Raw genomic sequence first — 14,451 nt, 5'->3', positions numbered from 1 at the left:
AAGCCTGAGGGAAGGCAGCATCCAGAATGGTCTTTTGGCACACCCCCCCCCCCCTTCTAATTCTGGGGAGTTGATTTCAGAACTCAATGATAAACTGAATTAAGTGTAATTACAGCTCACTCTGTGGATCTTTCCCAGAAGGGGCAGTGAGTGGTGAGGGAGAGGCGGGTAGTCCCGGACTGGGTCCAAACAGACATTCCCTATCCCTGCTCCCTCGGTTTCTGACAGCTCTCAGGCCACAGGAATAACTGCTCCTCCCTCAGGATTTACAAAGAGCCTTCTGGGGCAGGGGGTGGAGCCTAAGACGACTGGGTCACATGACTGTCGAGGTGGGAACTCAGCACAGCACCAGCAGGGATGTCAGGAAACTGGACACTGGGCACTTAGGACAGGGACTGGAGGAAATCTTCTAAGCCACCGATGCTGAAATAAGACTTTAGTGTGCACAAAGAAAGCTCACATTAGTGACAGAGAAAGGAAGGAGAGTGGGGAAGGCCCAGGAGGGCCCTGGGAAACTGGAGTGTGGACATAAAGGCCTGGGGGCAGAGGAGGAAGCCGGGATGGGAAGGAGGGCTGAGGGGTAGGCCAGGCAGGGAGGCATCATGTTCATTGTCCTGTCGGGGTCAGGGGCAGCGTGGAGGCAGGCTCTTGCTTCATCACACTGGTCCTCCTCTGGCCTCTGTTCTTTGCTTCCTCCTATTCCTTGAGCCCTGTTCACTTCCTGCCTCAGCCAACAGCCGGAGACTGTTGTCTTTCCAGGGGTTGAAGTACTGGGCCTGTGGCAAAGAGAAAAACCGTATGATGGCCCCGGCCCAGGTGGTGCCCACTGTCCTGAAGCTCCCGGACTCTCCAGCATCAGCATCCTTTGCAGGCCTCCTGATGCCAGGTGCTGAGCTACAAGAGTCCTATGGCTCCCAGGGCAGGAGAGGGCACGGCGGGTCAACAGGCTACTTGACCACAGCACATGCGTGCTCTGCCTGGCTTCCCTCTCCTTGTGGCTTGAAGGCCCAGGGCAGTGTGATAGGAAGGTGGGGCCTGCCCCCTGACTTGGCCAGGCCACCAGTCACTTTTCTTTCTCTTCATGACAAACACACTGTTTCCCACCAGAGACTAGTGTGATCTAGTTCCCTGGGGATTGAGGGTGAGGTCTGCTCTCCAGCTTTCTCAGAGACTTGCGAAATCTGAGACCCAAGCCACAGCCTGTGGCCAATGTGTCAGCCCCAAGTCAGAGGTTACAGAAGGAAGGACAAGCAGAAAAAAGTCAGAGGATTGACAATTTGGGAGCCTGAGGAGCATTGGGAGGATGAGTGGAGAAATGCTCATCAGACCCAGCCTGTCTCCGTCAAGGCCTGGGGGCTAGGGGAGGGAAGAGGCCCCCTAAGCCAGAGGGTGCTGCTTGTCAGAGGGATAGAAGCCAGAAGCTTGGCTGCCAGAGCAGGGCTTGGACTGTGCTTAAATCTGTAGGTTCCGGAGTCAGGCCAGATGTGTGCCCTGGTTCTGACACTTACACATTGCCTTCGTGATGGGGCAAGCTATTCAATCTCTCAGTGACTGGTTAGCTTGTCTGTGAAATGGGATTGTAACAATACCTGTCTCATAGAGTAAAGGGGTCATTGTTCAGTATAAGCTATGAGTATTATTACCTAAGAGAGCCCGAGAAAATCAGGGGCATGGAGGTTGTTGCTGCAGGAATTGGAGGGACCAGGGCAGACTGAGAGGGTCCCTCCCAGCAGAGTAGGAGGCCAGCCTCAGGCCTGCGGGACAAGTGGACAGAGGGTAGACAACTGGTGCATCTGGTGCCCCTTCTTGGGGCATTGCTCACCGCTACTACTCCCTAGGGTGAGGTTTTTCTTTGCAATTGCCCAGGAGTTGACCTCTCATCTCCCCCTCACTATTACCCTTGCCCTGGGCATTTGATTTTTTTTTTTAAGATTTTATTTATTTATTTATGAGAGACACACAGAGAGACAGAGAGAGAGAGAGAGAGAGAGAGAGAGAGAGGGGGGGCAGAGACACAGGCAGAGGGAGAAGCAGGCTCCATACAGGAAGTCTGAGGTGGGACTTGATCCCGGGTCTCCGGAATCACACCTTGGGCTGAAGGCGGCACTAAACCGCTGAGCCACCTGGGCTGCCCTGGGCATTTGATTATTGGCAAGAGTGATAAAGGTCCTCTGAGGCATCTCCACTACCCCCCCTCCACCCGCGCTGCCCTCTCCACCCATGGCCAGCCAGAAGCTCAGTAGTTGCAGTGGGGGTGGACATGCTGCTGGCTCTGGTTAGCTGGCCTGACCACTTCCCTCCCCTCCCTAGTCTAGGGGTCAGAGAGGTCACCACCTGGGGCTGGCAGTGAGCCAGCAGCTCCTGCCAGCGGATATAGGTCTGGGCAGCCAGGTCCTTGAGTCTGGTCCAGTGCATGGCTTGGGGACTCTCCCGGATATGGGTGCTGACATGGCGGTCCAACTGCAGGCAGAGCAGCTGCAGATCTCCCTGCAGGGATGGGGTGTGCATGGGGGAGGGTGTATGTGGCATAGACCAGGCCCAGCCACAGCAGGGGAGTAAGGAGAACAAAATCAGAGAAAGAGAGGAATGGATTTGAATGCCTGGTCAGAAGTAGGGCAGGAAAGGGAGGAGCTTGGGTCAGTATCCCTTGGGAATGCCTTGTGGGACACTGGGAAGAGAAGGGAACCTTGCTCCCTCAGCACTTCTTTCACAGCCTCCCATCTCAGCCCCCAGGGATACTCACCCATTGGTCTGGAGTAATATCCTGGCAGCTGACTACCACCCCAGCCAGTGTCAGCAGGCTGTAGCACAGGTAGCAGACCTGGAAAGACCACAGAGAGAGAGGCTCCCCTAACTCCGTCACCTCCAGACACCTTGATCTCAGGCCCAGGGGCCAAGGATGGGGACTCAGCCCACCACTGGGCTCCCAGCGAGTTTCTAGGGAGGTATCCTTATGGAGGGCTGTGGACCCCCTCATTCAGAACCTTCCCTCTGACGGATGATTGTTCTTCCTTCATTCAGAAAAAGAAACCTCTGCCATCCAGAAATCTATACTGTCACTTAGCCCTATCCCAGGAGCCCAGCAGAGAAAGCATTCTGGGGAGAGGGCCCTCTGACCCTGCATGGTGTCTGTGGTCTTGCTCTGTTCCCTGAGGAACCCACGCCAGATGCCACTATTCTCTATGGGGGTACCTGGCCCCTGGGTGCCCAGCTTGCCTGTCGGCAGACCACCACTTGCACAGACAGAGGTGTAGCCCTGTGTGGACAGTCAAAGCATGTTGAGCCAAGAAGGATGGTGAAGAGAGGGGAGACAGGAGACAACTTTGGTTAAGCATCTGCAGGCTTACTCTCCAACTCATACCCTTGTTCATGCCCCCTGGATACTCTGAGGAATACAAACAGGACCCAATTCTATCTGCTCAGGAATAGTTTGATCCCAGAGTGCCCTTGGACTCTGTCGGTACCCATTCTTTTATGGGACATTTATCTCTACCAAGACAAAATTAGGCACAGGGAGGGGAGTGTCCTCAAAGACAGGCATGGCTTCTGATGTGAAAGGCAGCAAGCTCCTGGCACTCTGAACTCCTGTCTGCGGGTATGCCCCTCCTCCACTCAGAAATGCCTGCTGCCTGGTCCCCTTCAGACTCCTCGGTCTGAGATAGAGAGGGTGGCAGGAAACAACCCCACCACTGTGCCCATTGCAGATAACTAGCTCTGAGGCTGAGCTGGGATGGGAGAGGCAAGCTCCAGAGAAGGCAGGCAGGGCTTAAGCATGGTAATAGCAGGGCTGGGGCTCCAAACCAGCCCAAGACTCCCCTGTGCCCCTACTTCCCCTGCCCATATCATCCAGAAACAGCAGCAGCCACTTTGCATGGACCCAGGAGCCTCCTTAGGGCAGGAGCCAGAACCATTTTTGAGGACATCAGACATGGTATTATGGAGTACTGTCTTCTCAAACTCAAAATACCATGGTGTAAAATCTTGAGAAGGGAAGTCACCTGCCCTCCCCCCAGCAGCACTTGTCTTACTCAGGACCCAGCCTGTTCACAACAGCTGAGGCCCACAGGGGGCCTGACCTCATAATCCTGCTGGGACCGGCAACACCACACACTGCAGGGAGGGAGAAGACAGTGTGGAAAGCCAAGGGGACCACGGGTGTGCCTTCAAGCAGTGCTGCCCCCAGGTTGGGGAAGATCCAGTCTCTGAGCCAGCTGCACCTGCCAGGTCCTGCAGCTGCCTATGCCTGAATCCCCCAGCTGGGCTGGCTTGTCAGTGAGCTGGCCTGCTGGCAAGCTGCTGCTTCCCACAGGCTCCCCTTCCCCAGCCTGGCTTTGCCTTAACGAGGTCCACAGCATTCAGAACTCCTTCTAACTCTGCAGTCCTGGCAAAAGGCTCATGCCACCCCCACCGCCCCCATAAAGCAGGCACAGGCCTGTGTGCCAGACACTGTCCCTTGACTAAGACACAGCCACAAATCCTTAGACATTAGAAAGAGATACTTCACTTCAGGAAGGCAGTCATTTGGTCAACAAATAGTGCATCTCAGCTTCCCCAGAGACCAAAAAGAAAGGGTCCTTCTAGGATTTTTTGGTGGGGGAGGGAGTGGTATACAGCTCAGAAGGCTTCAAGGAGGAAGTTGACTAAGCCTAGCCAGGCCTCAAAGGAACAGTAGGATCTGAGGTGAAGATGGCCCTGTGGGAATGGGGGCAGGGCCAAGATTACAACACCAGACAGATCCTCTGCTGATGCAAGAAATCGAGGCAGGGCACTTTGGAGGACCAACTACCAGGTAGCTGGCTCAGCTGGGGGTGAGGGGATACCTGAAGGACTGGGCTGGCACCAGAGGGCTTGGACAGTGGGCAGTGGAAGTCATTCAAGGCTCTTGAACAGGGTGGCTGGGTTGTGGGGGACAGACTGCCCCCCTTCCCCCACCAGGAGGAGGCACTAGAATCAGTTGGGATGGAATACCACCAGAGTGCAAATGTGGCTGTGTCTGACAGGATTCTAGGACATCCTTCATCTTTTCTTTTCTCTAAGGTTATTTCTCTACAATGTGCGTGCTTTACTCCTATAATCCGAATACAATTTAAGCTTTTTACAGTTAATTTTAAATCAGAGAATACCAGTTATAACTGACTGAGCCTACTGGGTTTGGGGTGGGTGTGGAGGCAAAGGAGAGAGACATGACCCTGAAAAAGGCAGTGCTCTTGCTCTTAGGACCCAGGCTCATCTTTGAAAGGGCACCAAGCAAACTGCTAGTGAGAGGCCGCAGGAGAAGCCAAAGAAAATACCCAGGGGCCGCAGAGCCATTGGTGGGTTAGAGGAAGGTGGGGAAAGGCTCCAGAGAGATCTCGGCATGTCAGAGGCCCCTGTGCTGTATACAAAGCCTGGGCCTGAAAGGGACCTCAGAGCCACCCTGGGACTGGTACCGAGGCCAGTCTCTGTCCCTGGGGGCTCTCAGGCCCCCACCCCCAGCCCAGCAGAATCTATCTTCCTAGAAGGGAGGCGTGGTGAGGGTGAGCCCAGGATCTGAGCAATGCCCTGGAGGAAAATTTGTGCAGTGGGGATTTACTGAGAGAAAAAAAAGCAGCCTGGACGAAGGACTAGCGTGTGCGGGTTTCACAACTTCATTCCTACGCTGATTCCCATCACTGAATCCAGGGGGGAAATCCCAGGAAAACTACTCTGAATGTGTGTTTTTTTTGGGGGTGGACAGGGCGGGAGTATCAAGAAGGAAATGTTAGTTCTGTGAACCACATTTTATAAGCTGTATTTCCCAAAGGGGTAAGGAAATCTTGCCCACTACCTGCAAGGAGGGCAGAATGCATTTTTCCTCACCCCCAAGAGTGATCCCTGGGGTTGGGGAGACCCTTTAAAAAGGAAGACTTTGATTCAACTTAACAGGATACAGTTCCACTTGTGCAGAGAAATCACCACAAAGACAGCAGTCTTTGTAATAGCACTTCTAGGCAGGGTGGGGGGGGTGATTAAGTTTCATACTATATGGGAAGTGCCCAGCCCACATGGTCCTCTCCCTTCCCCTAGACCCATGGCCCCAGCGCATTAAGGAGAGGTAAGAGAGCATCTGCTCCCACCCAGACAACTGGACAGACAGATGGGGGGCACTGGGTGCACGAGGCTCCTTTGAACCCCCAGACTCCGGCATTGGGTTCAGACACGTCCCGCTCCTTGCCCTGTTCTGTGAAGGTCCGAGGGGCAGACATCAGCATAACCTGGGGCTCTGGCCAGGAGGGGCTGTGCCCAAGCCTCCATCCTCCAAGGGAGGTAGGCCCTGAGCACCAGCAGCAGTGGGGAGAGCAGGCCCTTCCCAGGGGCCACGAAGTAAACCGCCAGGTGTGGGAGCTGCGTTTCCTGTTCCAGTTGCGCTGTGGCCAGCTCCTGAACTTAGCAAGCCCGGTCCTGTCCTGGCTGGCACCACGGAGACACGGGGCTCTGTCTTCCCTCTCAAGACAGGGAAGGGAAGCTGGGCAGAGGCCATGCTGCAGTTGGTACACCAGAGGTCCAAGTCCCCTGCTGGCACCCGTTTTCTCCACAGCTGGAAGTCCAAGGAGGCCCTTTCCTCAGCAGGAGGCACCTTCCAAGCTTCCAAGTCCCTAGGGGCATGTGTGTAGGGAGGGGGTAGAAGTCACTGTGGCTTCAGGGTGAGAGAGCAGTGCAGAGACACTCCTTGGGGTTGGGGGGTTGCCATGCATCTCTGGCCTTCAGGATCTTGTCTGAGAAGTGGGCCCCCACGGGCGCCAGCTACCCAGCTCCTCCCCCGACTGGGTGTAAACAGAGGCTGGGAAGCCCCTACGGAACTCGGAGGGAGGCTGGGAAACCTCAGTCAGCAAACTGGGGAAAGGCAGAGTCGGAGGGCAAGGAGCGGGACGTGTCTGAACCCAATGCTGACAAGATGAGACCGTCGGTTTGTCCCCACCCCCACCAGCTTTCATTTTCTGGGTTTCTCCCCAGAGTGTGGCAAGCCAACTTTTCTGAGAAGTTCTGTACAGGATGCCTCCTTCCTGGCTCTAGAGCCTTAAAGCCCTGCCCTCCCCCTGGGGAAGGACAACAAGGATGAGAGATAGGACTTGTCACCCTCTGAGGCAGAGAGGAGGAGGGGAAGGCCAGTGTCTCCTTTTCCCGGACTAGTTAGTGCTGACCCCAGGAACCAAGGGCCAAGGCTCCGTCATAGGACAGAAGGGAAAAAGGGTGAACATTTCCCAGGAACTCCATCTTTTAGAAAACTCCCCTCTAGCTAATACCAAAGAATTAGTCCTAGGCCCGGGTTATTTACATGAAAAAAGAGCAGAAAAAAGGAGGCAGAGATCTCCCAGGAAGTCACTCCTTCTGGTGAGAGCACCAGAGTTTCTCCCACCTCAGGTCATGACCAAGAATCCAGGCTGGCCCCAGGCAAGCCTCCAAACCAAGCCCTTTCCCTGGAGGCTGCCAGGTGGGGTGGCCATCACGTGGGAGCAGGTCCAGTCAGGCTCTGGGGCAGCTGTGGGGAGGGGGGGCAGGGGGCGGGAGACAGAATAAAGGCTGACTCAGAACACCTGCTGGGGAAAACCAAGACTCACCAAAGGACATGGCCCTCGAGGCCTGGCTGCTGGGGCCAAGGGGCTCTGGCTCAAGAAACGGGCCCTGAAGGCCTAGGGTGCCAGCTCCCTGCCTGGGACACCAAGACCCCAGAGCAGTTTCCTCTGCTTTCACCTCTCCATGCTCAAGGGCCCTAGGGGGTGGCTGGCCTGGGGGAACTGCTTTCAACCTAATCTGGCTGGGATTCCCTCAGCCCTGTCCCAAGGGCCTCACGATGGAGCCCAGGGTCAAAATTCTGCATAGGTCCCATCACTGCCACATGTGCGTCCACTCGGGTTTTGTTCTGTCAGACACAGATGCATGCACACATGCTGAAGATCAACTCTAGGAGCAACCTAGTCCCGGAAAGACCGAAACAGCACTGGTCTAGTTTGTCTACCTTGGTATGTTTCAGACCCAAGGCCAGAGCTAGGCCTCCATGAATTCTTTTTCTTTTTTAAAAAAAACCTAATTTAAACCTACAGTGCCTCTTCACAGTACCCTGACCCAGCAGGGCTCCCAGAGAGGCCTGATGGTTCTCATTTTGAACAGATGTGGAGGCTAAGCTTGGAGAGGTCCCCTGACTCATGACCATCTCCAGTGAGAGTTAGGTCTGAAGCAGATGTCTATCCTCTCTCCCTAAGGCTGAACAAGTTCTGTGTATTTTCCACAAACGGGATTGAACTGGAGGCAATCCTTTTCAGAAGGAACAAGCTCCCGTTGCACTGCACGACAGGGGCCCAAGGGCCTATTAGCTGGCAGGATGGGGAGAAGATGAGGCTGTACCCATAGGATGGGGAGTGGGGCCCCAAACCTAGGCCCTAAGGCCATGTGGTAGGTACTCTACCCCAGGAGGGGCAAATAACAACAATAATAATCAGTAATGAGTAATCCCAAGGTAGGACTACTTGGAGGCCCCAGGCCAGGAGCCTCCCTCTGGTGAGAGAGGCAAGCCTTATCCAGCTGCTATGTCCACTAGAACAAAACATGAGAGGGGATGTGTTTTTCTAGGTGAACTCTGTCTGGACCCATCCTGGAGTGTGGCACCTGCTATCATCTCTAGGATGCTATTTCTTCACAGTGCCCACAAGTATCCCTTGCTCATGCTGCTACTGCTCCGAGGTTACTCCCTGACCTTGGCTTGGGCCAGCAGAAGGATGTGCCCAAAGGACAGCAGAGTTCAGAAGAGACTCTGATCAGGATGGGTCATGGGTTGTAAGTCTTCACAAGAAGGAGATGACAAAGATGTGTGACTGGTAATTAGGAAATGAGATGGTGACATAAAGCCACTCCCTAGCCCAGGGTCCCTGAAGGCACAGAGTAGAGGCCGGAGAGCAGATGTCACAGGCAGGGCCTGCCACGCTTACCCTCCAGCTTCCAAGGCCAGGCACTTAATTCTGTAAATGAAAGTGCCAAAAAAAAAAAAAAAAAAAAAAAAAAGAAAGAAAGAAAGAAAGAAAAAGAAAGTGCCCATGTGGGCACAAGGGTGGGTAGAGCCCTAAATATGGAGTAGTGATGAGGCCAAGTGAGGGTGATGAGAGACAGGCGACAGGCTGGCAGAGTCTGCATGGGAGTAGGACTTCTAGCTTAGCCACTGCCTGCAAGGCAGGCTCTCGGGTCCCAGCCAGGCAACCAGGCACACAGTGTCTACTGAGACTGCTGAGGGACCTTGGGGGACCCCTGCATGGGCCTGCCTAGTCCCATTCCTCAGAAGGTGAGCCTCTTACCTTCACTTCCAGATGCCCAGAGAAAGTGAGTTCAAGGATTCCAGACCCTGAACTCCAGACAGACACAGGGATTCTCTTATAAGCTTTATCCCAATATTGGGATGGACCCTGAGCAGCCCTGGGCCCTGTTCTTGGTACTGAGGATGAGGGAGGCCCCGGCAGAGTGGAGTGGGGATGATGGAGAGATGGAGCTGGGACAAAAGCAGGAAGGCTGAGAGGTTTTAGTTCTGTGGATCTGCTGCAGGGAGATTATCTCAGAGCATCTGACCCATTCCTGTGCCTGTGAGGGGCCTTAGGCAAGCCTTTGCTAGAGGGTTCCCACCCAGACCACCCTTCCTTTCTGGCTTCCTGGTGGCCATGGGGGGTAGGGGAGATGACAAGCAGGGATGGGCTGGCTCTTCCTGCTCCTCCAGCTGGGGACTAGAGACCCTGACCCCAGGGGGATGTGGACCGGAAACCCAGCTTTGCCTACTACCCAGAGAGAGACAAGATTCTCAGTGCACATGTTTGAGAATTTAGGACTGGCTATGCACGAGCACATCAGTATGTGGGTGCTTGTGCTGGATGGAGCCACTGAAACCTGCCAGGGTGTTGGCATGGGCATCCTCCAGGGGCTAGAGTGCCTGTGAGAGCAGTGGCTTCCTCAAAAGCTATTTCCTCAAAAGCAATGGCTTCTTCTCTTTCTTATCTTTCTCACTCAGTGAATTGCCTCCTGGTGTGCTGGCATGGGAGGAGTCTGGAAAGCACTGCCCTTTATCCGCCCCCCTCCCTTGATTCTATTTATTCATGAGAGACACAGAGAGAGGCAGAGACACAGGCTAGGGGAGAAGCAGGCTCCCTGTAAGGAGGCTGATGCAGGACTCGATCCCAGATCCCGGGATCATGCCCTGAGCCAAAGGCAGACACTCAACTGCTGAGCCACCGAGGTGTCCCAGAAGCACTGCCCTCCTTATAATACCTCCCATGGATATTGGAGAGTAGGGCCATTGCCCATGGCTGCAGACCAAGCTATGGGCATCTAAGGCTTCTGGGTACCTAGGATCCTGCCCCCTCCTTTGTCAGAGTGTCCCATCCTTCAATTCCCTACACTTCATGGTAGTGATTTCAACCTTGACTCTAGGGGAAGACACATGATCTGGGCAGGCCAGTGTATACCTGCCTATTTGATTGGCTTACAGATGAGGATATGATCCAAGCCAAGCCAATGAGACTCAACTCTGGGATTCTGGTTAGGACTCCAGGATAGAAGCTCTTTTTCCCCCTCTGGCTAGGGCTCTTGGGGAAAGGACTTAAACCTGGAGTTTCTCAGGACCAGCAAGGAAAGCCTTCCTGGGAATGCAACATAGGGCAGAGCCAAGAGACGCAGAGAGAAACACTGAGGTTTCATGACACTGCTCAGCTCCTGGTCCAGCTGAGCCTGATAAGCTGTTCTAGGACCTTCCAGTATATGTTTCTGTGTTTCTGTTACTACAGAGTCCTGGCAAAGGCAGGGGAGAAGGGACAGAAAAGGTAGTGAGAAGAGCAGTTGAGAAGGTCATGGCTTGCCTGGCAACTGCTCCTCCAACCAAGGAGGTGAGTAGGGGACCTCACACACCTTTCCTGGTCCCCCTTAGGGGCATGATGGGAGCTGAGGTCTCCCCACCCCCCGCAGTGTTTAGACTTAGCACTTAGATGGCACTGTCCCTTAGAAGGTATGGCCTGGGAGAAGAGATAAGGTGGGCAGGGCTAGGTGCTGGGGAGGTGGGCAAGGGTCCCTCCCAAAGGCTGCACCTGCCAGGGCACTTATTTCATTGGGAGCAGTGTATGCAGGTGAGATAGACCCTGGACCCGACCCTCGAAGGTGATTCTGTTTAGGTGTGTGAAGCAATGTGTGGACAGGCCATAGGTCAAGTGAACAGACGATAAGGACCACGGGAATCCAAGGACTGGGGAGACAAGCCAGGCGTTGCCAGGATGAAGGAACAGCAGGAGCAAAAAGAATGGAAGCCTGACATTTCACATTTCCTATGATTTCTGGGAATGATGTCCACTGCCTGGAATTAAGTGGTATGGTCTGACGTGCAGGAGAAAAGCTGTGGGGATGAAGTAGGGTCCACTGACAGAGGAGTTGGATGTGATGTACAGGCACTTAGGATTGCCTTTCCCTAAGTAAGAATTGTCCAGGAGGGCTTGAAAAACGAAGAGATGGAGTAGAGTATCAGGTCCAGACAGTGTCAGTGTCAGGTGAGTCACTCTGCATGGAGTAAGGGCTGTGCCTGGGGACGGTTACCCCCAAGAGTCCCAAGAGGAGGACTGGGCCCGGAGCAGAGAGCAGGCTTGGAAGTTGCCTAGAGAATCCAAGCCTGCCCTCCCCGGCTTCACTCTGTCACTTTAAGCCCTGCTTGCACACTTGCAAAGAAGCCAGACTTCTTGGGACCCGAACAAAGCTGGTCTGGGCCCAGGCCCCACGTGGCCCTCAGCTGCTCAGAGATACCCATTCTGAAGAGGCTCAGCGGCCTCCTAGGTGGGTGTGACCCACTGCTGGTGCAGGGAGCTCCCCTCAGGGCCAGCTTCCCAGACACCATCTCTTTGAGGTTTATTTCAAGAGATATTTGATGTTCCCCATTTTGGAGGAAGTATAGAGGAACCAAACACAGACTAGGCAAGGAGGAACTCAGGATTCCTGAAGATCTATTTTCTGTTTCTTAAAGTCAGTTCATTTCTTCCCAACCCACCTAATCTTGCCCTGACCAGTTTTATCATCTATCTATCTATCATCTATATTTTTTATTTATTTATTTATTTATTTATTTATTTATTTATTTATTTATTTATTTATTTATTTATTTATTTATTTACTCTGACCAAGTTTTACAACCCTGTGGGCAGGATTCTCCCTAAGGTGCAGGAACTAAGGACAGGCACTTGCAGGTAAGAAGGCAGAGAGTAGTATGGAGAGAGGGAGAGGCTCCCTCTCCACCTGTGCTTCTGGGTGACACAGGGTGAGGGGCCTGCGCTCTAGCCGAGCCTGAGGGAGTATGTCCCTTTGCTGGTGTTGAGTGCCAGCGGGAGAGTGGAGGCAGGCACAGAGCTGCCAGGCCCTAGGGGCACCCCTCCCCTGCCCACTCTCCCCAACCTCCCAGACCACACCCCAGGCACTCTGGGGCTCTTGGCAGGGTCAGCAGACACAGGGACAGGCCAGCTGCAGTCATGGCAGGAACAAAAGCAGTCAAACTTGTTTGTCAACTCTATGAACACGAGGGCACACCACAAAGATATACACAAATATACACAACACATATGCACACAGACATACATGCATGCAGCTAGGCATGTGCGCGTGCACAAGTGTGCATACGCACACACATACACAGTGTTGGCAGGCCCACACCCTCTGCAGAGATGTGCAGAGACTCAGGAGTGAGCGCAAAGGAGTTTGTGAAGCAGGGCAGAGTTTGTTTACCCCAGTGTATCACTCAAGCATAAAGCACTTACCCGCCCCCACATAAAAATCAACTCTTTATACACGCCACTACACAACCATCCCCAAGGCTTCTCCAGTACACAAGCCATCCCCAAGGCTTGGAAGCACAGAGCTGGACAGCATGCGGTGTGCACGGTGAGGAAGCTGACTGGAGCCACCTGTGGTCCCCAGGCTCCATCTGGTTAGTGAGGCCTCCTGCAGCTGGCCCCGGGGGAATAGGGACTATCACAGATGCAGAACCCTCAGTGGGCCCCATGCCCATGCTGCCTGTCCCATGAGGACATTCATCAGGCTGCTGGAAGACATGCCAATGAAGACAAGGAGCCATGAACCCAGCTCTCAGTGCCTCGATGCAGCCCCAACTCTGGGACTTCCCCCTTTGTGGAGATCCATTTTCTTCCCACATGACACTCAACTTCCTCAAAGTTCCCAAATTTAACCAAACTGGGGAAAAACTTACATCCTACCATAAAGATCCTTGTTCTGTAGATCTTACCAATCCCCGGGAGAAAAAAATGGAACAAAAAAATTCCTTCACTACAGTAAAAGGCCTGGGGAAAAGCAAGAAACAACAGGAAAGTGTGGTAAATAGAAACAGAACATACAATGGCAGGTCTAACAAAGACCAAAACATCAAGAATCTCAATAAACGTTAATAGGCCAACACTCTGAGATTGGGAAAAATCTACTAGCCAAAATCTGGCCCAAGACAGTTCATTCCAGTCACCGAAAAGGAAACTCCTGGCTCTGGGTTGGAAGCCTGAGAGGGGCGCTTTGTGGAGATGGTACCAAATTGATCCTAGTTACTCAGTTGTCTGCAGGGTGGTCAAGAGGTCAAGCTCACACAAGGGGGCCTGGGAGAGCACTGGTCTCTGACAGAATTGGACCCAAGGACCCAAGGGAAACACTGGGAGGCCCACTGTCTAGAGTTACCTCCTGCATTAAAATATCCTCTCCACTTCTCTCTCACCTCACTCTGACTTCCATGTTTATTCTCCTCTGGGACAGCCCCACCAAGGGGCGAGCAACCATTTCTTTAACAAAAGCACTTGAAAATGCTGAAAGTATTCTCATCATCGGGCTAGGAAGCAGAATCTTACATTCTATGCCTCGATTTGCCAGGACACTTTGTGCTCTGACTCACCTCTCTCTGAACAGCCCATTCAGGCTGCCCGCTCAGCCTCCCCTCCAGCCTCCCTGCAGTGCTGCTACAGGACCAGGTTGCTGTTTTTGTTGTCCTTGGCTGTTAGCTTTCCCAGGCAGGAATCTCACCAGCTTATAATTACAATGTGCTGTGATTGGTTTTCTTATAAGCGGGTAGCACTTCCGAAGTCAAGGACCTCCAACACAAGACGTGCAGGCTATAAACCCTTGTGGACTTAATGAAACAAGGACTTTAAAAGACAAGGGGGCTGACGGGTAGAGGCCCATTAGAGGGCAAGCAGTGGGAGAGGTCTCCGGAAATGAGGTAGGAGAGTGGACGGCCAGATGGGGTGGAAGAAGAGAGTTCAGAGAGGAAAAGAGGAACTCAAATTGCATTCATTCATTCACTCATCCAGTGACAAATATATGGTGGCTGTGGAGAGAGCGCCCCCCCCCCCCCTGCTGTGCCCATAGTTTAACTGAGGAGACCCACCCATCAAGGGTCAACTGCAAAGCCACAGGATCAGTGAGGAGAGACAGGCA

The 14,451-nt window shown here is 53.5% G+C and overlaps 1 protein-coding gene across 13 annotated transcripts in view; it reads right to left on the bottom strand.

Moving 5' to 3' along the window:
• Positions 1-421: 421 nt before the first annotated feature.
• The window catches only part of FAM178B (family with sequence similarity 178 member B), a 110,051-nt gene continuing 96,021 nt past the window's right edge, over positions 422-14,451 (bottom strand). For 11 of the 13 annotated variants that reach the window (XM_038551100.1, XM_038551101.1, XM_038551103.1 and 8 more), the window contains 3 exons: positions 2,744-2,821; positions 2,335-2,487; positions 422-776 (listed from right to left, as the gene is read on the bottom strand). In XM_038551100.1, the coding sequence (XP_038407028.1) occupies positions 657-776; positions 2,335-2,487; positions 2,744-2,821 (351 nt within the window). In that variant the 3' untranslated portion in view covers positions 422-656. The remainder of the gene's footprint in view (positions 777-2,334; positions 2,488-2,743; positions 2,822-14,451) is intronic. The other 2 variants (XM_038551102.1, XM_038551104.1) reach the window with 2 other exon arrangements.

The sequence above is a fragment of the Canis lupus genome, chromosome 10 (genome assembly GCF_011100685.1).
Source record: "Canis lupus familiaris isolate Mischka breed German Shepherd chromosome 10, alternate assembly UU_Cfam_GSD_1.0, whole genome shotgun sequence".
Lineage (NCBI taxonomy): Eukaryota > Metazoa > Chordata > Mammalia > Carnivora > Canidae > Canis > Canis lupus.
This window is presented reverse-complemented; position numbering and strand designations above follow the sequence as displayed.